This window comes from Crocodylus siamensis, chromosome 4, assembly GCF_052110815.1.
Source record: "Crocodylus siamensis isolate JL-2025a chromosome 4, ASM5211081v1, whole genome shotgun sequence".
Taxonomy (NCBI): Eukaryota; Metazoa; Chordata; order Crocodylia; family Crocodylidae; genus Crocodylus; species Crocodylus siamensis.
In genome coordinates this window covers 71,776,858-71,801,011 of record NC_143398.1, presented here as the reverse complement: position 1 = coordinate 71,801,011, position 24,154 = coordinate 71,776,858, and the positions used below count along the sequence as shown (strand labels likewise).

Below are 24,154 nucleotides of genomic sequence, written 5' to 3'. Positions count from 1 at the left end.
CACTTTCGGTCAATAGTGCTGAAATACTTTACTTTATATAAACGCTTCCAGCTCTCCCACTCCAGAAACCTCATCTCTTTTGGATTTGGCAAAAATCACACTCAACTGAGCCCTCCCCCCCCCCCCCATATCAGCAAGTTAATACAGGCACCGGGTTATTCACTACTGTAGCCATGTCTGATATGATAAAGGCAGGGACATGCACTATAGTGTCATTAGGTTACTGAAAGCATCACAGCCTTTCTTGCCTAATGTAGCCCTTTCAGGACTTCATACAATCGGTGAACATGTGACAGCATAGATGTTTGTGGCATCATTTGGGAGAGATCCTTTTAGGAGAAAATAATTGCTTAGAACTACCCTTTGGGTTTTCTTGAGGCAGGAATGAAATAGTTAGGATTTGAAATAAGTTGACAAACTGCTGCTCACTGTCAAATGTGGTTGAAACCTTTAAAAAAATAATTGTTATCTATGGCTAGATGGAGATCTAATGATATTAGCCATACAATTTCAGTTCTGCATCCAAATGTATAACCCAGTCTGACCAGATTCGAAGAAACCTGAGAAATCATCTTGTCATACCACAATCTTCTTGGTATCATGGGATAAGTCATAGGATGTCAATCAATAGTTAGTCAGACTGTTTCTGTTGAGAGTTGTTTCCTGGAAGTGATCTCACAGTTTCTTTAAGGGCCATTGAAACCATAACTCGCCATCCTCCTACAAGGGAATGTTTAAAATTATGGCACACTTCGAACCCAGCACTTGCTACCTGGCTTGCACCAGCCAGGAAGGACTGGTTCCTGTGAATCTATATGAATCTGATTCACAGGTTATAGCAGGGATCTATGCCATCACCTCTGTAACTTCAGTGAGTAGTACTGTACTGAAGAGCAAGCAAGAAGATGCAGTGTTTGTCCTCTTGAGAATACTGTACTGTTTCCATGGCAGTAGACAGCTCAGTCTGAATTTGGGCAATTTTGTCTGCAGAGTAACATGAACAAAAATTCAAAGAGAAAAACTCGACTGTAACTGAATGGAAGCAGCCAAAATTAATCAAGCCTGCATACACTGAAACTGGTTCCACTATATGGGATTTTGCAGATGCTGTGAAGAACACTTTTTCTGCTTCCTGCACAGCCATGGTTTATGATCTTACACCTGCGCATCTGAGTTGGTGAGACTCTTCACAAGACTTCTGCCACCAGCACTTGGAGCTTCTCCTCTCTTGCTTCATTTATTGGAGGGTCATCTGTAAACCATAGTTACTTGTGCAGATGAAGAAAAAAACTGACAGAAAGGGCAAAAAGGTATCTCTTACTTTCTTCAGCAGTAGTAGAAAACAGAAGATTATTACAGTGTTACTTAGATAGAACTGCTGAACAACTCTTTCCCTCAGAGGAGCCTTGTACAATCAACTTCATAAGGTGGACCGGTCAATGGGTCAGCTGGGATAAGTATGTCCCAATGTCAGAACAAAGGAAATTATGAAAATCCCTGGAGGCATGTGAAACTTCCTACATCACTCAGAGAGTGAGAAGATCCTGTCCTAATTCTTTTTGCCTGTGTTCATGAATGTTAACAATGTATTTAGAATTTTTTTTTAAACCTTTTCAGCTAACTCATCATTCTGGGACATATGCATAAGGTTAACATTGTTTTTACCATCAGATCCCATACTACCTGCATTAGATGAAACAGTAAAATGTTAGGTGGCATAATTATTAAAAATCAAATACAGAGTTGACCACTTGTGTTCTTCTCTAGAGGCAAAATTACATCAACTTAAGTAAGGATTTAAAAGTAATGGATATTAAAGTTCTTTTTAAGGGTTTGGTCATATGACCAATTCACTCCAGGAGAAAAGGAAGTAGGGCTTTATGTCATGTCACTTGTTCAGTTATAACTCTGGTGTGCATACTCTTACCTATGGATAATGGAAGCTGAACTGTGAATGTTATAGTCCTGTCAGTGAAAGATGGGTAAATTACTAAGGTGTAGCTTCTACCTACCTCAGGTAAGTGTGTGCACACAGATAGTTTTAGCATGGAACAGCTGATGAACAGTAAAGTCGCAATCTGTTTTACCATGTAGTGAATTGTTTGTATGTCCATAACCTCAATTTCTTTATGGGGAACTCACTGGCAGTCCATAAAGAGGGCACAGAAACTGGATGCTTCCTTGAAGACTTACTAAACAAACTGACTTAGAGTCTATGTCTATGGATGTCCAGAAATTGGAAATTCATGATCTAGACATTGCTTTTTTTTTTTTTTTTTTTTTAAGCAGACTGCGGGGTACTAACAACTAATAATCTCTCTTCAGTTCTGACTGCTGTGTCCTCTCGAACTACCCTCTGTTTTGCTCAAAAGAGGATATTATGTAGCCTCAGCCATTGCATTTGCTATCTCTATTACAATGATGCTTCAGGATCCGACTGAGATAAGGACATATTTAGAAGTGGTCCATATCTCAAAGGCTTCAGTTAAAATAAACGGGGAAGACAGAATGGGAAGGTACAGAAAGGCTGTAGGTATCTGTGAAGTTTCACAAATTTCCCATCCTGTCACTGGCCACGTGTCAGACTGCCGAGCTGAGATTCCAGAGGAGTCTAGCTATAGCGCTGGTTAGACTCTTGGGATTGCTCAGGATTCCTCTCTCAGAATTGAATCACCCGATCCAAACCTATCCTCCCTGAGTGTCCGAAGGGGAATCAGAAGACCGGTCTTGCACTCCAGCTCTGATTTGGGACTTGGGGACCTTATTTAGCTGATTTCTCAGTCCTTCATGATATCAGAGCATACTTGACTTGATCTGAGGCATCTTTGTATAATATTCTTGCTATTGAAACTGCACCCAAATATTCAGCCTGTACATTTACACAGCAATACTCTAGACGTGGCTTCAAGATTGGATGCAGGCGAGTACTGTACTTGCTGTTTAATTAGTCTTCTTCAACCTTTCTCTTTAGACGCATTAGGACATGTCAGTCCCTCAGAAGTGGGACTCTGTACTGACAACACATGAAGGAGTAAGAAAAATAGTGGACTTTAAACTGGAGTTGAAGTAGATTGTCAGGACAGATCAAAACTTCATTCCCACTATTTCAGAATCAGTAATGGATACTAAAAACTCTCAAACTGAGGGAGCCTGGCACCATGCCCCCTTATATATAGCCTTATATAACCTATATGTAAAGACTATTGAATATTACAAAGGGCTACACCCCACAAATGTGAAACAGTACTGACAAAATTAGTTGAAGAGCTACAGTTACAGGTGAGTAATCTTTTTTCCCCACCACCGTCTTGGACTATTTGTGGCCTGGCGTAAGTAACCAGTGCAAAAGCTGAGAGAGACCTGAAACCCTGAAACAAGGATAATTGGGGAGCCCTAACAAATTACTCAATTGATCTTAAGACTGAAACTAGGATAACTGGTGAGTTCCTGGAAAGGCAATGCCCTGAGCCTTGAAAGAACCAAGAAACAATATGATTATTTTGTGAAAGCTTGAGAAATCAGAAGAGGAATGTAATTTTACAACTGTTGCATGCTTCTGAATTGGCCATAGAATCAGGAAGAGAACTGAGATAAGGAATGTGTTCTGGGACTATATCCTTTCAACAAAGAGTATGAATTTGCTCAAGGCTCTGGGAAAAAATGCAAGTGTGAATTTTGTAGCTGAAGTTGGGAGATTTGAGTGCTGTGGTTCAGAAACATACAAAGCAATACTATATATTAGTGTTGTAGCTGTATCATTTCCACCCCCCACCTCTTTTTTCCCCCTTAAAACAAAAACTTAAATGCAAAAAAACTATAGTACTTTAAATTGAAAGGTTGGGAAATGCAAAATATAAAGCTTAACTAATACATATAGCACATGCTGTGTATTGGATTACTAGGTAGGCTAGTACGATTAGTAGGTTGTGGACTGAGGCTTATCCTTGTTCCTGTGTGTCATCATTTTAAAGGAAACTCCAGCTTTTGCTCCTCCAGTTTCCCTTCTCTTTCAAATGTTTCATGTGAAAGGGACTTTTACAGTTTTTATATGATTCACTGAGAGATGTTCAGTTTCCAAAAATGTCACAAAGAACTAAAATTTTAGTGGGGAAATGAAATTGGAATAAATGAATCTGTGAAGTGCCAGGGTTCTGCCACTAAAAGCAATTAAATGATTTCACAATGGCTTTTACAGTCTTTTCTAGTCACCCTGTACAGCTCCAGTTACCCAGTTAACATCTAACTGGGGAAAAGTAACAAAAACTTATCTTCATGAATGCTGTCCCTTAGTCAATCGCATTTGGTACATAACTCTCATTCCTAAAGTCAGAATACATATATTTCTGTGTCTTTATTTAAGAAGTAGATTTTCTTATTGACTTGCTTCTTTCCTATTGATACATTAGTGATTGGTATATTTCAATCATTTTATGATTCTTGGCAGTTGATTTTATATAACCTAACTTCTCTTTTACATCAGTAACTGAAATGAATTATTCTGGCCTGTTTTGATTGAGATACCCTTTGTGAATCTCTGCTTATGTTACCAGCTGTATTGAACTACTTTCTAATAGATTCTGTAGGAGAGAATTATATGTCATTGTAAATACATCAATGACTATTATATTTGCTGTGGCATTCTGTTGCACCTGGAGCTTCAGGTGGTGATAGTGGCTAGGAACACGTTTTCCACTGTGAAGAATTAATGTTTCTTAACCTGAATTAAGACTTGAGAATTCATGCCAGCTTTGTTCCTTGTGTACCAGTAGCTATTACTGTTCCACCCAGGATTTCACATGGTGGAAAAGAACTACAGGAATGTAAAACACCTCCATTAAATTGCTTGTGGGATCTTTATGGGATTAAAGAGGAGAAGATGAATGTATTTTCTGGCCTTGCATCCTCTTGGAGGCTTCTGGCTAGCCCCTCATTTCAGGCATATCCCCAAATGTGCAGGGAGTCTTCTGTAAAAGGAAAGTTTAAGTACCAGGGGGAAAAGATCTGTGTAAGGATCATGGGTGACTGGTGCCTCTTGAGTCTGTGGTGGCACCTGAAGAAGCTGTCGACGGTGGACACGGGGCTGGCGAGTGCCTGCAGAAGCCGCTGGTGGTGTCAGCGGCAGGGATTGAGCTGGCGAGCACCTGGCATTGGTGGAGGGGACAGCCCTGTTGGGGAGGCACATGCCCTCCTGTGGGCCGCCCCCCCCCCCACCAGTTGCCTGTGTGACTAGATCTTACAATTTGGTTTTACAGGTTGAGCACTAGTTTGAGCAATCTCAATTTCTTTCTTATCATGCAGGAGATGAATGCTGCTTCTTCCCAGATGTAGTTATCTTTACTTGTTTCCATAAAACAAACAAACACAAAAACTTTTGAGCTCCACATCTGAAACCTTATCTCTAGCCTTGCCTAGGTGTTTCAGCACTTGCTCTTTTGCAAGCTACAAAGCATGTGAAACAGGGGCAGCCAGCCTGCAGCACATGTGCCACAAGTGACACCAGTAGCTGTCGTAGGTGGCGTGTTGAGTCCTGGGCCCTCAGTGCAAGGAGGCACCAAATTGGAGGCAGGGTGATCAAACCTCTGGCTGTGGTGGTACACAGCCAGAGCTGTCTTCCACCTCATCCCATCCACATCCACACCACTGCCCCAGGGTGAGAACACAGGTGCGTGGAGGAGATGGGATGGGGGGGGTACAGTCAGAGCAACACTTATGGGGACAGGGGGTGATTTAATTTGTAGCTCAGCTGCCAAAAAAGGAGGCCTACCACTGATGTACAATATAGCTCTACATACCAGTATCCTGGGCATAAAAATTACAGGGCATTTTTATACATGTGTGCATTGCAGTGGTTGAGGCTTTGAAAAGTGCCTGGTGCTGTGCTGCATGCGGTTGTATACGTGGCAACATGCGCGTGAGCACTGAGAAAGTGGTGATGGCACGCTTTTGAACTAAAACACCTCAGAGGTGCTTTGGCTCAAAGGTGCACTGCTGCCATTGGCTGTGGGCTGATGCACATTTTGCTACTTATACAACTGCACACTGGGCAGCGTGGTGCACCTCAGCTCGATTCACTGGGCCTGCTCCAAGGCAGCAGGTCTCTGCTGCATTGCTGGAAAAAAAGCACATGTAGAAACGCCCACAGAGCCTGGCAGTGGGACTAATGTCACCCTAGAGTGGGGGTACGCTGGAGTCACCGCCAGGAAGGCCGCGTTGCCGTGGAGGCTGTGGTAGTGCTGTCAGCTGCAGGAGCATGATGGAGGCAAGTGGGGAGCTCCCCCAGCAGTGCCAGCAGTGTTGGCGGTGACCAGCAGCAATTGTGGACTGCCCACAGATGCTGCGCGTGGCATTGGTGTTGCAGGGGGTGGCAAGTGGTGACTGCCTGCAGGTGCTGCTGACAGTACCACTGGTGCCTTTTCACAGAGGGTGCACTGCCACGCTCGCCTTTCTGCAGGGGGTGCATTGCCATGCTCAGAGGGGCCACGTGCACCCGTGTGCACCCCCTATGTGTTGCCAATGGTTACAGCTGTGTAACGGGATGCGGCTTCTTTGGGCAGAGAGGCGATATCTTTGATGAGACCAGCTGAAACTGGGAGAAATTCTGCCTTGGAAGCTTTCAGGCACAAACGCTGTTCCTCAGGCAGGGGGCATTTTGATCGGGAGAGTTTTCACCGTACTGCATTTGCTCTGGGCCAGGGACAAGACAGCTGGAGGAGGCTCTGGGAGCTGCTTCCTTCCTTCCTTCGCAAACGCCCTTCTTGCTTTTAGCCACGGCCTTTCCCATTACCAACGCGGGGCTGGAGGAAAAAGCCAGGGGCGGCCTTCCCCCCGCCTGGCTCCCCCGGCCCGCGGGGCTCTCGAGGCCGGAGGGGAAGGCGAGACTTGGCGGGGCCTGAAGCCACAGGTGAGGGAGCCGGCTGCCGCAACCGGGCGCGGGCGGCAGGGCGCAAATCCCAGCCTCCCGCCTGCACGCGCAGCAGGGCTGCCTCGCGAGCGGCCCCTGGGAAGCCTGCGGGCGGCGGGGCAGCGCCGGCACCTGTGGCTGCGCGGGCAGATCAACAGCCGCCACCTGCGGGGAGCGCCGCCCTGCGCGGCGGGGAGGCGGCGGCTGCTGACACGGACACGCGGGAGGCGCGATCGCGCCGGGGAGGGGGAGGAGGACAACAGCGGCGCCTGGACGCCGCCAACAAGTAGCCCTCGGTCGGCGGCGGCAAGCGCAGAGCAGCCGAGCCCGCCCGAGGAAGAGGAGCCGCTTCTTCCCCGCGCGCGGTGAGGTGAGGTGAGGTGAGGTGAGGGCAAGGCAAGGGAGGGGGGCGCGGGGCGGGGCCGGGCGGCGGTGACTGCCCCGCGCTCACGGGTGCCGCCCGCCTTCCCTTCCTCCCACAGTCATGTCTGAGGCCGAGAGATGGGGAAGCTCGAGGACCACGAGAGGGTGATCCTCAACGTGGGCGGCACCCGGCACGAGACGTACCGCAGCACGCTCAAGACCCTGCCCGGGACCCGCCTGGCCCTGCTGGCCTGCGAGTCCCGCAGCGAGTCCCCCGCGCCCGGCGCCGACGAGCCGCCGCCCCCGCCCCCGCCGCCGCCGTCGCCGCAGCCCCCCGCGGGCGGCTGCCCCGAGCCCGGCTGCCCCGAGTTCTTCTTCGACCGGCACCCGGGCGTCTTCGCCTACGTGCTCAACTACTACCGCACGGGCAAGCTGCACTGCCCGGCCGACGTGTGCGGGCCGCTCTTCGAGGAGGAGCTGGCCTTCTGGGGCATCGATGAGACGGACGTGGAGCCCTGCTGCTGGATGACCTACCGCCAGCACCGCGACGCCGAGGAGGCGCTCGACATCTTCGAGGCCCCCGACCTGCTCACGGGCGAGCCGCCCCCTGACGGCACCGACCGCGACGATGACCTGGCTGCCAAGCGCCTGGGCATCGAGGACGTGGGCGCTGCCACTGCTGCTGCCGCCACCGGTGCCCCCGATGCCAAGGGCGGGCGCTGGAAGCGGCTGCAGCCCCGCATGTGGGCGCTCTTTGAGGACCCCTACTCCTCCCGGGCTGCCAGGGTAAGAGTCCTTAGCCTGCTCCCCTCCCTGCAGCGGGGCTCAACGGGGCGCCCGCTGGGTCCCTTGTCCCCTCAGGGTGGGCGTCTGGGGGGCAGGAATGTCGCCTATGCTGTTGGAGGGGATGCTTCATGGGTGAAGCTGTCATGGGCTGTTCTTGCCGGAGGGCCCTGCGGAGGTGGCTTCAAGGACAGTGGGAGTCAGCTGTAAGTACAAAAAAGTAAAAGCCCAGGGAAGGGCAGAAGACAGCGGGAGTCAGCCCGCTGTCCTCTGCCCTTCCCTGGGCTTTTGCTTTTTGGGGGTCCTCTAGCTCTGGAGGATGTATCATTATGGTAAGGGGCAGCAGGGGGTGATCCCAGTTGGCTTTAGTCACTGATTTCTGAGGCTGACTCTCCTGTGGGAGTGACCCTGGTTGGCTCTAGCCATTGGTTTCTGAAGGTGACTCTCCCCTGGGGGTGGGAGTCACTCCAGTTGGCTCTAGTCCCTGGTTTCTTAGGGTAATCCTCCTCTCACCTCTGATTTAAGGAGGAGTTTTTTAAGGCTCCCCCTCCCCATTACATCTGATATGCCATTACCTGCTTAATTGTGCAGTCCATTTAGATTGGCTGCATGTGCAGACTAACTGCGATGCCTGAGAGAAGTCCAGCCAGCTGGGAAAGCGTGCTGGAACTTGTGTAATAACATCACAGTTGGTTTCCAGCTAGCTTTCATTGACATGTGTAGCCTGTGCCCAGGCTGGAGGTTTGAAGGTGCCCCCAGATGCTTTCTGCTGGTCAATGTGATCCTGAGGTTTGGCCCCTCCAACATGTGGCATTAGGCCTAATTAGGTCTCTGAAACTTTCCGCTTGGAAGCTCATCAGGGGCAAGGCTTGGAGAAAAAGAAAGGGAGGCTTCTCCAGGTCTAAAGGTTAAGTTTAGATTATGGTTTGTATGGGATAGTTTGGATACAGATGATCCTGCCTCATGTAGGGGGCTTGGACTAGATGATCTCTGGAGGTCCCTTCCAGCTCTGCTTCTTTCTGATTCTAAGTAAGTCAACAAAAACAGAAGCCTACAAGCCAACAGCCCTCATGCAGGACAGCAGCCCTGGTGTAACCATTGGGACAGGAAGGGATCCTACTAACACGTGTGCTTATGTTTGTAAACAGAAACTTGCTCTCACACTGTACTGAACAGGGTTTCTTCTAAGAGGTTCAAATCCTGCGAATGCTCACACCTGTGTTGAACTCTACTATCTCAGTAATGGAATTGACTTCAATCAGACTGCTTCTGTATAAAATTTAAGGGGGTGCGTAGGAGGTTTGCTGAATCATGTCTTTAGGGCTGATCCAGCTCCCATTGTAATTAACTGCTAAACTCTTCTGGACTTGAATGGAGTACGATCAGGTCCTTAGCAAGGACAGGACTGAAGTAGGAGATACAACTCTCTCAGCTGCTCAGAGGCCTTTTAGTTATTTTTCTTTGCTGATTGCTAGTACTCCCCAGGGTGTCCAAGACTGCAGCAATTCATTTATTCTGCCTGTGCAACTGACTTCAAATGATACTAAAATCGGAAGATCTTTAAGAATTAAAAAAAGCCAAAAAACTTTCAGAATCTATTTTTTTCCTGTTTAATGAGACACACGTGCATTGTTAACACCTCTGCTGCAGTTTAAAAATAGGGCATATTCTAAATATCTGACTAATATCAACCTGCCTCCAAATTCCATTGCAAAATATTTTCAGTATATTCGTCAGCTGCATTTTCCTAGTGATTGTGCTGACGGCACTGAATTAGTAGTTTTATCTTGTGGAGTTTTTTCCCAGCATTCTTTGCCAAAGAATCGATGACTAGGAAATAAAAGTTAAATGGGAGAAAACAGTGAAACATACAAGCGTGTTAATTACATGGATGTAATTAACCTGTAGCGTGGTGGTTACTTCAGGTATGTATTTGACCACCTTGGATTTCTCAGTACTGTCTTTAAGCCCTGAATTCTAAAGTGTCTGCCCTGACCAGAACACTTAATATTTTCGTATCGGTGGTTTGGTTGACACTAGTGGATATTTTGAATTTTTAAAATTGAACACAAATTTATGTTACTACTAACAAATCAATAGTGGCAGATTCGAATGTACTTATTTTTTCTGTAGATTTTGAAAACTAGTTTGGATCTTTTTGTACGTGGATTTGTTGTTGTAAACAGTCAGAAATAAGATCATACTCAGACCTATAACCTCACTATTTAAATTCAATGTTTTGCTTTTCCTCAAGTCTGCTGCTGTTTATGGTGATTTTTCTGATAGGGAGGTTCACTTTGCGTATTGGCAGTGACTTTTAAAGCAGAAAATAGATGTGTATTTGTAAGTGCTAATGAACATCTAATAATATTTTAAGTGATGGCATCTTTACTTTGGAACTGATGTATTGTTGCTGATTCAGACAGTATTTTCAAAACAAAATTATCACTTTGTGATTGTTCTGATTTAATTGTACTTATTCTGTGTGTGAAATCAAAAGATGCACAGATTTATAAATGTAGTGGACACAATCTTGGTCCCAATGAATTGGATAGCAAAACTCCTGCTGATGTCACTGGGGATAAGGTTTTGTTTGGTCTCACCATGTAGATTTATTGGCATGCCACTTATGCTAGATTGTAGAGACTATGCTTAGTGATAAGCTTCCAGAATACATATATGTTAATATATATAAAATCATCATTTTTAGGATTGCTGCCTAATTTACTTTCAACACATTCTGACCTATCAACTCCAACAATGATCCAAAGTGGATTTTAATTATTTTAGTAATAGGATAGTAATTAATATTGATGACTTGTGATTTCTTTGTCCCAAACTGTGATCTCTAAAAATAGAAGTTTTATAGAAATTCAAATATTCAAATATAGAAATTCAAAGTTGCCATGGTAATCTATTGTGGGGGGGGGGGGGAGAGAGGGGGAGTATTCTAGCACGGCCATCAAATGTTATTATATAAATAGTAAAAATAACTAGTTGGCAAAAGATGCACTTGTCTCTCTCCATGATTCCAAAAAAATCCTCAACTTCAACTTCAATTCTATTCATAAAAGATGGCTACAGATATTTATCTGTTTAATAAACTAATGAGTGGCCAAAGAATGACAAACCATTGAAATACCGTTTGAAATTCCGTAAGAATTTCCCCCTCTCCTAATGCTCGACTCCCTCCGTCCCTCCAGCCCATTATATTAGTAAAGGAAAAGACAAATAAGCAGTATTCTTCCTGCTACTTCATAAATATCACACATTTGTACTGTATTTCTTAACTTTTGCATGTGAAGGATAACTTTTTAAGAACTGCATTTAGGAAAAGTTCCATAGCTGCTTTCTGGTATAGTTCAGTTCTTGTTTTAGCAATGTCAAATTTCATAGAATAGAAATTGCTGAAGTTAAATAGCGCGGTAATCCTAAAACAGCCTTCTTTTGCTCCAGGCATAAGTAGTAGAGAAATCATTCACAAATTATTATTTAGCAAAATAATGTTATGCCTGTACAGAAAAATGTGCTAGGGTACTGGCATAAAAGAGAAAGCTTTGGGTAAGTGAGCAGAGCTCTTTGTTGTGCCTTGGTCTACCCATCTGTAAAACAGGTATTAATTTCAAATTATAAATGTGTTCTGAGGCTTAGTGTCTGTGAATCGCTTTTGCATCCTTAGAGGGCAATTGCTATATAAATGGGAAGTATTGATTGCAATCAAGAACAGCAAATTGCAAAGATAAATCTAAAAATAACGAAGTGAAAATATGAGAGTCATAATTAAGCTCTGTTTTGAAGGGGTACAAACAGAACCGTTCTTTGGGATTCATAAATGTTTTTGATTGGGACATATATAATTCCAAGAGGGACCTAGAAATGCCAAGTCTAGTCCTAGATTTCATGTTTAAATTTGAAAAGAAGTGTTCTTGTCCTTTTCCTTCTGAAAGACAGCTTCAGATATAATCAAGTATAAACAGTTCACTAATGTTTGTTATTGATATTCTCTCCCAAGGCAGTGGGTTATCCCTAGTTCCTACTAAAACCTTTCAGAAAAAGCTTTATATTTATTAACACCCAGGGCTCATACTCCTCACTTCTGATGAAACTTAATAAATCCATTTGCAGCTGTGGGTCAGTAGCTGCAAAGTCAGGTGGGTGAGCACTGTGAAACTAGCATGGGCTAGTAGGCTAAACAAGGTACTGCATGTAAAACCCTTTGTGTTTTAACCCTAACCCCCTGTAGTTAGAATCAAGTCACATAACCCCTCTGCCATATTGGCTAGGACAGAAGTTACACGTAAACCAGTTTAAGTGATCAGAAACTGGCTTAAACCTGTAACAGAACAGAAGTTCAGTGGATACAAACCAATTTCAAAATGGCTGAAACTGGTTTAAGATAAACCTGGTTGAATGTACTATCAGACTCAACTGATTTAGGTCAAACTGGTTTATGAAACTTCTGTCCCAGACCCCTTCCTGGTTCAAAATAAATCAGAGTTCCCCAGCATTTTGCAGCCCTGGGCTGTTTGCTCCAGAGAGCAGGGCTGGCCCTGTCCCTCTGCTCCCTAGCCAGAGCAATGAGAACTGCCTCACTGGCAGGCTCATTTTCCCACCCTCGCTCCCTCCAGGCAAACCCTGTCTGGGGTCAGCGGCAGGGGCTACACTTCCCTTCCCCCAACCATGGAGCTGCCTTACCCTCCTTACTTAGTGCTGGATGTCACTGCAGACTCAAATCCCAGAAGCACCTGGAAGTAGGAAGAGGAAGTGATGAGCAACCTTGCAGAGTCTGGCTGTTGTGACTCTGGATTGCAAATCCCAGAGACCTTGGGGGCAGCAGGAAGAGGATATGAACACACGGCCCATGCTGGCTATGTGTGGGCATGTGGCTGCATTTCCTGAATCAGAAGAGAATGTCTGTTCATTTGCTTATTGGTTCAATCTTTGCATCTTAGACTAACCTGCAGAGACTGAATCAATTTAGCCTCAGGCTTTTTGATTGTCTGTTCTTAGCCATTATTGCTGTGTTACAGGTTGGGGAGCTAACATTCACCTGACTTACAAGGGACCAGTTTATAATAACTTATTGGTCATTTTTTGTTAAGTGCTAACATCAGACCTATGTACGTAAAAGCTCTAAGCACTTTGCTGTCTTGGCTTTGGATTCACCTGCGTACCTGTCCTTCACAAAATATTTTTGCAAACATTGGAATTCTTGCTGTGTTTCCGCACAAACAACTGCACAGGAGCTGTCTGAAGTGGGTGGGAATCATGAAGATTGTACTTTTTAAAATACTAAATCTGTCTTTCAAAGACTTGGTTGAATACACTTCTCCAAAATCCTTAAGCTGATCTTGAGGATTGTGTGCTGAAGATGTGAATCCAGTTATGTTTAGCAAGGTGAGAGAGGGAAAAAGTGTGGCTTTATAGACCACCTTCAGAATGCTGAAGCCAGTGACACTAAAGTAAACTGGATACTGTATTATTAAAGCATCATCGGAACTCTTTCATTTATGGATTAATCTAATTTTGGTTTCTAAATTGTGTCCCATAATAAGGTGACTGTATGCCCTAGGAATTGACTGGTTAATAATGCATGAGGCTTTTAAAATGTTAGTTCTGGAAGCAACACTGCTGGGATAGTCTGACTGGGACATGGTGAGAGAACAGAGGAAATATGACAGGTTTAAAAAAAGATTTTGCAAGAATACTTGCTTGCAAAGTAATAGTAAAAGATGAGGGCTTATGCACTTTCTTAAAAAGGAAAGAGGAAAACCCTTTCAAATCTCAAGTGCAAGTCATTACTGTTCATTTCTTCTCCTGCAACAGAAGCAGATGTAGCATCTGAAAATACTTTCCAAGGGCTGCTCCGTCGTATTGTCCCCTTCTGTCTGGAAATTATTACAGAAGTGTTCTAAAGAAATAGTAGTGGATCTTAAGAAACTGAAAGGGAGTTCCTTTTAATATCTTGGTAAGAAAAGTGATAGGTTTTGGGGTTATTTTAAAATGGGAAACAATATGTTAGGTTAAATTAATTAGAACCAGTCATTCTGTTTGAAATATTTAGTCTGGTTGAAATATTTAGGGATGGTTGATGCTTTTAAAGCAACAGTAGGAATTGTACTTTATGAGAAGAAATGATGTGGCAGTATTACAGAGATGGGTATCCATTCCATATCTTTATATAGCTGCAGATGGACTAAATCATATTGTGGATGAGTTCTTAGCAGTTGTCTTTGGGAGTGCTGCTGCTAGAAGGCTTAATTGATCAGTGTTACTTAATAAATCACCTGTTCAACAAAAACTATTTGGCTTACCTTGAGTGTAGATGGTATCTGCTCTACTGACATGTCAACAAGGTAAAATAAGAAAGATTTCTGCCTCCCTAACTTCTGCCTGTTTCTCTACAGCTGTTCTGCTTGCTGCTGCTACTGTTTCCATGGAAACAAGCCAGCTCCTGGCTTTCTTTTCCCATTGAAAACAGCCTTCTCTCTGCCACTTATTAATCTCAGAAAAACATTTTGCCATGGCTCTGACACAGATGCCACAGAGATGATTTGTGCTGCTGTTCCAGAGCTGGAGGCTAGCAGATTGGTGAAGTTGTTTTGCTGTGGCCTCTAAGGCACATGTTCAAGCACTGTTCTAGATTCATGCTGAAAGGTGCTGTTGGCTGAGTCAGCTATAAGCAGGCACCTGATCTTTCAGGCTAGGGAGTCAAAGGTGGTAATAGTTATGTGGGGCACATCCCTACAAGTGGGAATGTGTGTTTTCCCCAGGCACAAACAGCAGTGGCACAATACGAGCTGCTGCTGCTTCTCCCTGGAGAATCCCCTGATGCGTAGCATGTTGCCCCGAGTAGGGTAGAGGAGGCTGGGGCCAGCACCTTACCAGTGGTCCTGGGGCCCTCCAGGAACTGCTACTGCGGCAAACCTGCAGCAGTGAGCCTGGCAGTCAGCTGCAGTGTGGCTCTGGCCAGCCAGGCTCTGGTTTTGGGCAGCACATGCTGCTGCCATGTGTGTTGCCTCACTTTTTTTAGGCACAGGGTTTTTTGACACTGGGATCTCCCAGTATCACCCCCTCTCACCCCCGCATTGCAAATCAGCAGTGTAGGGAATATCTGCATGTGGCATCGCAGATGGGTTTGTGGTGCTGCATATTGCTCATGAGCACTTTTCTGGATGTGCTCCTGCAAGTAACAGCTTGCACGCCATTACCTATCAAATATGGTGCTCTAGCCTAGTGGACTCTTGTGGTTTGTTCATCCTTTGTTTTTTGAAGAATATATGACATAATTCAGTTCTCAATTCTGGAATAATTCCTGTGGATCCATTATAGTCATTTTATTCTGAATTTGCATTGGTGTAAGTGGAAGCAGAAGTTAGTCTAAAATACATGCACTGCTATATGTGGCTGACGATGATCAAATATGAGATTTTTTTTCACTTGGGAAGTCTGTTGGACAACTTCCTTCTCTTCTATTAAAGTTAAAACAGAAAGGACCATCTCATATTTCGTTGGCTGTCATTTTAAAAGTTTTTTAAAAGCTACTGTGGGGAAGAGGACTCATTCTAATCAAGTAGCTGAAGAAGATTAAATTAGGAGGAAGAACTCATCAGTTCTGTCATGGATATAAAAGTTAAGTGTTGGCACAGTGTGCTTCAATGCATGGTCATAGGATTCAACCACTAGAAGACAACAGGGCAAAAGAAAGAATGTATTTGAAAACTGTTTAAGTCCTTTAGTTGCCTCAGACAAGCGTCTTACTGCAGGGTGAGGAACGCTGAGTAAAGATGCGTTCCAGTTTCTATTAGTATTGATCCATTTAAAAAAAAAAGCAAGGGGCAAATTGTTCTGAAATCCTAGATGAAGTTTCATACATTCTAAAAGACCTTAAGATATTTTAAAACAGATTTTTGTATACCATCTTTTTTTCTCTTCCCTCCTCCAGTTACAGTTGTCTATGGATTTCTCCCTGTTACTTCTTTCCCAAGCTGGGAGGGAGTGAGAGTAGGAAAGAGGGAAGATTTTTCTTTTTCTTTTGATGGTTAAAAGTTATATAGCGCTTTATAAATTCAAAGTGCTGCACAGACATTTTAGAGAAGAGGCATACCTGGGTTTTTTTTCCTACTGTCAAATGTCATTGCTGCTCCACCCATTAGTGAGATGCCCTTACTGTTTCCACTTTGGACTCCTCTCCTTATCAGTGAGGGTTGAGAAGGAGCCAGGGAGGAGCGCAAGGTGTCTTGAGGCAGAGGATGGGATGAACTCACTATTTTTAGCAGATAGTGCAGTTACCTCTCCTGTCCCCTTTACTTATCTCCTTTTCATATCTTGTTTCTGACAGGAACTTATTTATATGCATACAAGGATGTTTTGATTGTGTACTTTTAACAGGTAACAAAGAAGCTCTTGTGCAGCTATACAGAATAACCTTTCATTGAATATCTAATTAGTATATCAGTATATGAACTCTGGTACTGGCTATTTCCTTAAGTCCCCCTCGATGAAACCATGACCCCAAAGGTACAAAAAGGGGCAAAACCATGTTTTAAAATCCATGTTGACTAGTTTTGTTAACATCTTTTACAGCTCCAGCATAAGTGATTCCTTTTTCATGTGGAACAGCTATTGGCTTCAAAAAGAGTTTGACCCCAGTAAGGGCTGCATCATCATATCTTTTTATGGAGCAAATATAACTTAAAGCAATGGAAAAAATATACTGGTAAAACTCTGGAAATATGTACAAACTTGTTAACTTACAAATAAAAATACATTTTCATTGCACAGATTTTTCAGCAAGATGAACATTCAAGTACAATGGTGACTTGGTTTATTTACTTTACGACCATGAAAGGTTACTGAAGTTGCATAATAATTTCAAATACTCATACCAGAGACACTTGGAGTTGCTTGTATTTCTTGTAATTTTTCATTAAAATTAACTGGTAATTGGCAACTAAAATGATTCTGAAAGGATAATACTGTACTTAATTTCCTTCCATTAGAGTTCTGAAGCAACGGAAGTAGGGTTTCTGCTATTTATTTGCATCTTGTTCTGGAGAACCTTTGACCAAAATAATAACATTATACAAGATTACCAAATTATTCAGGTATATGCCATGATGGCATGTTTTTCTCCCTGCTTTTACATTTTCTGAATGCTTTGGAATGTCTCTGTGCATTTGGTCTTCATGTCAGCAGGTTAATTCAGTGTCTGTTCTTATCACAGAGGCAGTCTTCCACAGTCATCAGGGATTCCAGTTCAATAGCATGTTATATATACACTGCTCTGCTTCTGAGAGTTAACATTGGGATATTTCCTTATTTTTTAGGCTTCTTAAAAATTATTTTGAAAACTTGTTCTCTGACAGAGGTAGTTTTTTTGCTTTTTTCTGCAGGTTGTGTAGACTTGGATAGGTACCTACGTGTGTGTGTGTGTGTGTGTGTGTGTGTGTGTGTATGTATGGGTATGGTAAAATTGTAATTTCTTTAAGCAAAGATTGATATTCTTCTACCCACCTGCAAAAAAAATTTGTTGCTTAACTTGTAAGAGATGATTTCAGCAACTGGTAGCTAGTCACTGACTTTAGGATCACTTGAGCCTCTTTCTATTTAAGTTTAATAGAGCAAGACTGACGTCATTTTAAAGGATAGCATGATTAATACAAGTGCTTTTGTGCTGGTGGATGAATTGTATTTAATAGTTCATTGATATGCTCTGGGGAAAAGTGTTGTAATTGGATGAGAACAGTGACTCTTACCATGGTGTTGAATGCTGCAGACCAAATGATAATGTGACAATATTTATTAATAATGTACATGCTGTGTTTTACACAATATACTTTTTTTTCTTTATAATTGGTTAATTTAGTTCGAGTTGTATGCCTTTTTCATTACATTAGTCTATGGAATGCTGAACAATATACTTTTTTAATATGCTGCTTTTTTGAACAACTTGCTGAAGCATCTCTCATTGTTACTCTTTAAGAACTGTGTTAGTATTATTGGGTACCACATACCAACTATATAAACTATTGCTCTTAGTCCTTATTCTAATTGTTTTACTACAGAAACAGTTTCCATTCAGCTAGGATGCTTGTTCTGAATAGTAGTACTAGAATACTCTGAGGCTAATAGTTTGACTATGGTATAGGATTTTAAAGCAAAAGAAATGAGGTATCTCATTGAACTGCTGAGAGAATTGTTCAGTAGAGAATTACTTTGGGGAGCATATGATGTAGAAGTTAAATGTACTGGAAAAAAGATGATAAAGAAACAGTCTCTTAATATGATGTGTATATAATACAGTGATGGGGAATGTTGGCTGGGATACTAATAATGTAACAGAGACTTCATCAGTGGCTGTTAGACTGAGACAGGATATTGAGGACGCTCAAAAGGGCACCAAACCCTTTGATCTAAAATAGATGGAAGATTAATTTCTTCCAATTATACTTTTATTTATCAGAATATAAATGTCTGCGAAATATATTAATCTCCTTTTCTATCTAGTGTAAATTTAAATGACATCAAGCATATCATAATAAAAACTTGCTTAATCACAATTTTAGTTTTGAATTAGTAGTGAAAATTCTTAAGGGAGTATGTACAGGTCATTTTTAAGTAAACATACAGTGTACTTTGTTAAACCTCTGCTATTTTGCAGGTTAAAAGTTTTTCCACATTTTTAACATTTTAGATTTATAAATAAGTTGTTTTACCTTAAGACTTATGGAATAATATTAAAGACTTTTTTTTTCAGGAAAGGGTTGTTTTCTAAAAATCATTCACACTTAGTTATATTTTAATCAGATTAGCAATGATTTTTCTAGCTGCTGGAAGCAGAGGCATTTGAAGTTTTTTGAGAATTGTGAGAGTTAGGAGATTGGAAAAAGATATATGAGATCATCTTGCCAGTTTCACTACTAGAGTGGGATTGTTCCCTACAGTAGATTTTTCTAATATTTCAACTGTTTTCTTCCTAAACTTGTGGAAAGAGAAAGGTAGATTTGTTTGTTTGGTTTTATTTTTCTTTTATCATTGATCTTCCATTCACATTTTGGAGTGGGATTTTTCCAGTATTTCACAGTGGTGTAGCAACTTGACCAGGTGCCTGAGTCACAGGGGGAGCAGCAACTTCCAGTTTCTACCATGCTATAGGTGCAATGAAATAACTGCCAGTGGCAGCTCTTTTTTTGGCACTGCTTTTCTCCCTCTCCTCTGTGGCCCCGTCCACCCCCCTGGGCAAGTTGGCACCTGGGGCAGTTGCCCCAGTAGTCTTGCTCTAGTTATGCTACTGGTGCTTTAAGTTGTAGGAAGAGGTTGCCCACTTACCTTGGAATTTGGATGAAAAAGTACAACAGATTTCTAAGACAGTTGTAGGTGCAACCTTATTTGTATGCATGCATAATTTTAAATGAATGATTAAGTAGGGACCTGCCTAATTTGTGGCAGTTGTCTCTGGATTTCAGTCTTGGCACAGCACTAGTTGCCATGTTTTAATGGGTTGCACCAGGTGCCCCCACGCCTCTGGCCAGTGGACCCATAAGTCCTTCTCCTTCCCAGAGATGGATAGATGGCCCCCTTCTTCAGGAAGGGGTAGGACTTCTGGGGCCCCTTGGCCAAACAGAGGCATGGGGGCGGCCTGCTGTATCCCTCTGAACATCTCCCTCCCCTCCTCCTGCTTTAGGTAACCCAGGGCAGCTCCCTTTTTTTCTCCCCCCTCCCCTTCCACTTGCTGACTGTTTTCCCACTTCTTTGTGGTCCCAGTACTTTTTCACAAGGACTGGGCTTTTTCATGGGGGGCGCTTCCAAATTTGCAGTTTCTGTCAAAATTGCAAAATCATGAATTTGGTACATCTCTAATGATAAATCTCTGATTTGCCTGGCATTATTTATATGTTTAAGCGTGCTCCTGGACTGGGCCTGAGTAACGTATTTAAGTGGGAAGCTTGATACTCTCCTCCCTTACATTTCATGTTTTCAGATTTGTTTTAAATGAAGAGCATATATAGCAGTTAGGTGTCAAAGGATTTTTGGGTGAACTTCTGAGTTCGTTTGAAGGTAGGGTTTCATCCTAGGTATTCAAATATAGTCCATTATTCCCAGCAAGTTTGGCTGCATAACTAATGTTTTATATCAGATGAAATATTGTATAAACACTGGATCTCTTCATTCCTGGTTCAGTAGATTTTTATGGTGATTGTGCTTTGGGAAAATGTTGTATATCCTCTCAGTTTATATTGGCCTTTTTGGCAGCAGGACAAAGAGCTACTTTTATACCAGCTGCTAAGGTCGCCATATATCTGTCCTGCTTGCATGAAGTGGTAGTGTTGTTTAGCATTTATTTCGGGCAAAGGCAAATGAGGCTAAGGTGGCAATGACCCATGAAATCTCAACAAATCAGGTTTGATGCATTGCAGCTACAGGGTCTCCTTGGCTAGTCATTGCATATGTAAGCTGACGTGTAGGTGGCAGAACAAATGTAGGGAAGGGAAATTGTGGAACAATGATAGAAACTGGATGAGAGTGCTTTAGAATTGAGTGGTGGGCCAGGGGCTCTGCAGGCCATCACTCCCCTCCACGGATTTGGTGAGGGGGAGGTGGCTGCCAGTGTCAGAGGGGAAAGGAGAGAGCTTACTTATAGTAAGTACCATCTATCACAGGGGAGGAGGTGGGAAAATAGCAGAGAGGGCAGTGGAGAAGATAAGCAAAAAAGGGCAGAGCTTGGATGAGTTGCTTGCCACTGATTTCCCCCCCCCCCAGGATGCAGGCCAAAACAGTTCACTTCAGGGGCTGGATCTGGCATGTGCACTGTAGGTGGAACCCACTGATTTAGAATGAAAAGAGAAGTGTGATTTAGTCATTTTAGCTCATCGAAATAGAACTAAGTTCTCAAATTGTAAAAACAAGTAACATTGAGATATTTTGTATTATATTAGGCAACCTTTTATCAGTGATGCTCAGACTAAACAGAACATGTTGCATTGCTTTGAGTTGTATTCAACCTGTCCTTATACCTTTTATTTGGGCCTCCCTCACTTGCTTGGTTTTTTTTTTTTGTTGTGTGTTTTTTTTTTTGTTTGTTTTTTAAGTGTCTAGTGTCTACAACAGAACAAAAGTGCAATGCATATAAACCAGCTTCAAAATGGCTGAAACTGGTTTGAGTTAAACCTGGTTGAATGTAGTATCAGACTTAACTGATTTGGGTCAAACCAGTTTATGCAATGTCTGTCCCAGACTCCTTCCTGGTTTATGTTAAACCAGAATTCCCCAGTATCCCAGATGCTTTGCAGCTCTGAGCTGGGCTATCTGCTCCAGAAAACAAGGCTGGCTTTGCCCCTCTACTCCCTAGCCAGTGCTTCAGTGGAGACTGCAGGCATAGCAGGTCTGCCTTGCTTCCCCTTTGCCACTTGCTGCTCAAGCAGGGATTCCTCCCTGCCTCCTGTGTCCCACAGTGCGAATTCCAGCCCCATGGACCCTAGGCATGTAGTATGCTAGCTAATGTTGTGAGGTATGTTTCAAATTTCACTGGGACAGGCAGACAGAACAGTGTCTACTTCGGGTTTTTTGGAGCTAATCAACAGGGCAGCTGGTAATGTCCCTCCATTTCTTCCTTGGAAAAAGCTGTTTAAGAAGAGCTCAAACTAATGAGAGAGACTTTTGTTTTGCTGATGGTCTGATAAACACTGTTATCAGCTTCCTGCTGGCTCCCATGCCTGTCAGGTTTGCAGACAGTGTGAAGAAACAGGGAGAAGGAGATTGAAAAACTAAATATCATCAACAGATTCATGTACTGCACACCGAATTTTGCTTCAGAGTGCTAGCTGGATGCTTGGGTCTGGCAACATTTAGGTAAAAGGGTGGGTTTTTCTCTAAAAGCCTGGGAAGCTGCAGGCAGGTTGGGGGTTTAAACCCCTCCCTAATCAGTGTTGTGCTGAAGCTTGTCTCCACCCCTCCTCCTCAGTTCAGTACTATGGAAGGGAGGGGAGGGCTGCTCTAGCACCTCCCGGCTTCTAGCCTGAGCCACTCCAGGCACGTGTCTGCTTTCTCTCTGTCTAGAGAGAACGGCTGTGCAGCTGCAAACTGGCTGAACCGAGGCAGGTTAGACTAACCTGCAAATATTGAGTCAATCCAGACTTTCTTAATGTCTGTCTCTAGTCTCAAGGAGATGCTTTGCACTTTAGGAGAGGCTTTTCAGCAGCCTCCAGAGAGGCTGGGTGTGGTATACTTATGTGCCCTGAAGTCTATATCCCTGCTTTATTAGAAAAGCATTATTGAATTTCTGAAGTCAAGCATTCAAACATTAAGGAAATGTGACAGTTAAAGTTATGTGAGCACACTCAGTATGTTTTTGTGTAGTTGGGCTTTAATTGCAATTGTATTATTATTATTTTTTTTTTACAAAACCCATGCTTCATGCAATTACAAGGTGAACCAGCCCTAAGATATAAATTGGGGTTGTGTCCAGCAAATTAATATTTATTTGTTGCAGAAGATATGTAGTGAGCACAGTAGGGAATTACAGGAAAAAGGGTTGTTTTTATGGTTAAGGCAACTGAATGCTGCTCTAAAGAATTGGATTGTATTTCTGTCAATGCCACAGAATTTCTGTCCAATGCTAGGCAAGTAATTTAAACCACGTGCTTTTACAGAGGACTACAAATTTTTGTGTTCCTGGCTCTGCGAATAGAAGACTTGAGACCCAAGGGGTCTGATTCATAGAAGTTTTGAATTCTGACATGTGTATGTGGAAACTTTTTTGAATACATAAAGAGCTGTATGATGCCCAATACTTAAAAAAGAAAAAATTGGGTGCTAGGTGTCTCCAATTTAGAACCCAAATTAGTGAATTATTTTTACCTTAATCTCTCCATGTCTCCATTCTCCCTCTGTAAAATGGGGGTAATTCCTCACAGTAGTGTGAAGATAAATGGAGGTGTCCAAGTGTTTGTGAAGCATTTTGGATTTTTATGGTACTTATCACTATGCTAATGAAAGAATCAGTATCTTTCATCAGAGCAGGCTTTGAGTATTATGCCAAAACTAAAGCATAGGGTCACATACTGAACAATGTAGAAAAAGAAAATATTCAAGTCTGCTAATTAAGTAAATGCCATAAATCCCATACGCTGTATGAGTCAAGCAGTGTGGAAAAATTGGATGTATATGTTCATATACATAAAGACTATAGTATGCTTTTTCCCTTTTGTGATATGTTATAAAGTTTTCCAACTTTGATTGCTTCACTTTTGTGAACTGTGTGTGTGTGCACGCATGCATGCTTAAGTTTTTGGGGAAAGAATCACCAAAAGAATAAAAAGCTTCAGTTTCTTCCGGTGCCACTGGCTTGCTTTCTCCCAGCCGCAGTCTCTGTTCTCGTCTGTCACCCAGTTACAGACTTCTTGCTCGACTAATCTAAGTTTTCTTCTTTCTTCTGCCTCCCACCAGACTCCAGTCCATTTTTTCTTCTCCCTGTCTCCCAGCTTCAGTTTCAAGTCTGCTTCCCGCTATGTTTGACTTTTGTCTCCTCTGCTTCTGAATTAGGTAGCTTTCTCCTCCAAACTTGAGGAACATTGGCTCTTTTTCAATCAAGTAGAAGGCAGGGTAGATTTGCACCTTAGAGACTACCCAGAATGGATAGATATATCCTAAATCAGGTAGGTTCTTCCTCCAGGCTCTCAGAAGAGAGGCCTCCTGGGCCAATTCTAGTCCTTTGTGTCCAGTTTCCTGTGTTTGCAGGCTGCTCTTAGTTAGAAGTATCTGCAAAATTGCCACTTCAAACACGGATTCATGATGATGATGATGCACCATATCTGAAATACTAAAGACACCATATAATGTGCCACAGGTAAAAGCTGGAGAGAGGAGGACACTGCCAGTGTACTGCCACTTCAGTAGTTAATATACGATCAAAGGAAACTAAAAGGACTGTGCCTCATATCACAATACAGTCTGTGCCACCTAACCTAGGGAAGAATTCTCTCCTGGCCCCAAATTAGTGATTGGTTATGATCCTGAGCAGAACAACAACACTTTTGAGATGGGAATTCTTGGATTTTCTAGGTACTGAAAGGAGCATCAGTGAATTTCAGTAAAGCAGCTTCCCCC

At 43.0% G+C, this 24,154-nt stretch overlaps 1 protein-coding gene across 1 annotated transcript in view; it reads left to right on the top strand.

Moving 5' to 3' along the window:
* Nucleotides 1–6,710: 6,710 nt before the first annotated feature.
* The window catches only part of KCNC2 (potassium voltage-gated channel subfamily C member 2), a 185,426-nt gene continuing 167,982 nt past the window's right edge, over nucleotides 6,711–24,154 (top strand). The window contains exons 1-2 of the mRNA XM_090042545.1: nucleotides 6,711–6,901; nucleotides 7,384–8,050. Of these exons, the coding sequence (XP_089898671.1) occupies nucleotides 7,403–8,050 (648 nt within the window). The 5' untranslated portion in view covers nucleotides 6,711–6,901; nucleotides 7,384–7,402. The remainder of the gene's footprint in view (nucleotides 6,902–7,383; nucleotides 8,051–24,154) is intronic.